The sequence below is a fragment of the Verticillium alfalfae genome, genomic scaffold (genome assembly GCF_000150825.1).
Source record: "Verticillium alfalfae VaMs.102 supercont1.8 genomic scaffold, whole genome shotgun sequence".
In the NCBI taxonomy this organism is placed as follows: domain Eukaryota; kingdom Fungi; phylum Ascomycota; class Sordariomycetes; order Glomerellales; family Plectosphaerellaceae; genus Verticillium; species Verticillium alfalfae.
In genome coordinates this window covers 1,704,708-1,706,883 of record NW_003315031.1, presented here as the reverse complement: position 1 = coordinate 1,706,883, position 2,176 = coordinate 1,704,708, and the positions used below count along the sequence as shown (strand labels likewise).

At 57.6% G+C, this 2,176-nt stretch overlaps 1 protein-coding gene across 1 annotated transcript; it reads left to right on the top strand.

Moving 5' to 3' along the window:
* Positions 1-1,199: 1,199 nt before the first annotated feature.
* VDBG_06948 (conserved hypothetical protein) lies at positions 1,200-2,161 on the top strand (the record flags this gene model as incomplete). The annotated part of the gene is made up of 2 exons (XM_003003340.1): positions 1,200-1,809; positions 1,873-2,161. The coding sequence occupies 2 exons, from the start codon at positions 1,487-1,489 to the stop codon at positions 2,159-2,161; spliced, it is 612 nt and encodes a 203-aa protein (XP_003003386.1).
* Between the last annotated feature and the right edge of the window lie 15 nt (positions 2,162-2,176).

Sequence of the window (2,176 nt, the reverse complement as noted above, 5' to 3'; positions counted from 1 at the left end):
TTCGAGGCGTCACCACGATGGAAGTCATCCTCAGCCTAGGTGGCCTGGTGGGCAGGAGGCGCTCCCCACATGAATATGGCCGCTACCGCGATCGACGGGGGCGATCGCGTAGAGTCGTACCTTCCCATGCCTTAGTACGAGGGTAGGTACGTACATGACAGGTGCCAAAGGTGCACAAAAGTATGTACTCTACCTCGGGCACCTAGGTAGGTAGGTACCTAGATACCAAGGTAGTCAGGTATATACCAAGCCTTGACAAGCCTCGAGTTCCAGTAAGCAGCAGCCCCATTCCCCAAGCGAGGAGATTGATTCTGGAACCCCAGCCGCTGTGCAGAGGCCTGCCATCAGCGCTGGCGTCAGCGTCCCTCCACCCAACCCTCCCTTGCAAGACATGCGTGCGACGTTCTCAGTCGTTCAGGCCAAGAATACCCCAGACCAATTCCTTTGGCCATGGCCCCCCGACCCCCAACCGACCCAAACAAGCACCAACAGTCATCATGTCAACAAGCTTCGACTAGCCAGCATGTCACGCTCAACCTAGATGCAATGTGACAGAAAAATGACCAGCAATAAACCCGGAGCAGCCTGCCCCTCTGATCGACCTCCCTCGGCCCACTTGGCAGACTACCAAACATTTTTTTCTGAGCCAAGCAAAAGCGCGTGTGCCAGAGAGAGAGAGGTGGGATTGTGTGTGTGTGTGTGCGCATTAGAGAGAAAAGTCAGAGGGAGCGTGAGCCTCAAACAGCAAGCCTCTACGCCCCTCCCAGGGGAAGGAATGCAAGCCCACGCATCCGCGCCCCCCCAGAAATGTCTGGAGCGCGTCGTCAAATGAAGAATGACAGTTGGCTCCCCATGCTTGCCCCTTCATGCCAATCCCGCTCATCCAGCCCATTCCCCCTGAGAACAGCCCGGTGTAAATCCTGTCATGCTCCTCCCATCGTCGACTCAGGTTTCCGTTTTGGGGGGGCTGTGTGCACACTATGAGCACGACATTTCCTCAGTGGGATTCTCGTTAGGTAAAAAGAATTCTCTCCCCTGCTGCTCTTCATTTCACCCTGTCCGCAACCACCTGTTTTTCGCTCTCAGCTCGATACTTCATACCCGGAGACCCTTCCTCGGTAAAGCGCCCTAGACAGGCTCTAGACCCGCCCGTGGCCAAGTACCTCGACCCCCATCGCCATCAATTCTCAAGACTGGACGGCCAGGCCTTATTTGACTGACCTGCCGCCCCCCTGCCCTGGCATCATCTCAAACCCACTTGCACCGAGACACCAAGCCTGGTTCAAGCCGCAGGACAGGACGAAAGGGACAGTGGCTGGATTCACTCTCAACTGACGACTTGCCTTCTTTCAACCCTCTTCTCCGCGACAACGATATCGACGTCGACATCGCGACACGTTGTTGGAGCACCCTCTCCATCGCCGGGCACCCCGACCACACTCTCTTTCTCCCCACCTCCGCCCGTCCAGGGAATCCCCGACATTTGATGCCCGCCATGTACAAGTCCGATGGCACCACGACGACCTCGGTCCTGAAGAACCTCCCCCAGTGGCTCACCAAGCGGCACGTCCTCTTCGCCCTCGCCCTCGCCACCAGTCTCCTTCTTCTCTTTTCCTTCAATTCGTGGGGCCCTGAAGTGCACCTTCCCCACGTCAACACCGGCACCGCCGATGCCCAGAAGAGCTCTTCCTCCAACAGCGACAATGGCGTCCTGCGTCCTCAGTGCGCCGGTCGCGACAAGGTGGCATCGCTCAACCTGTGGGACGAGTCGCAATCCAAATACACGGGCCTCATGGATGACAAATTCACGTATGTCTCACCTCGTCCGCCGTCGCTTACCAGTCCACTCACTGACATCGCGCCCTCCTGCAGCATTGCCATTCAGACGTACCGGCGTCCCGATGAACTGAACCAGACGCTCCACCTCCTCACAGACAGCGTAATTCCCTCTCTCCACGAAATCGTCATCGTGTGGAACGACCTTCGAGTCCACGCCCCCGCCCAACTTTGTCTCCGCCCACGGTGTCGGCGTTCGTTACCGTGTCTCCCGTCGCAACTCCCTGAACGAGAAGCTGGTTCCCCGGACCCAGAGTACAAGGACGAAGGCTATCCTTTCTTTTCGGACGACGATGTGTTCACTACCCCGCCCGCCGGACCTTAGACTTCGTCTTCCAGA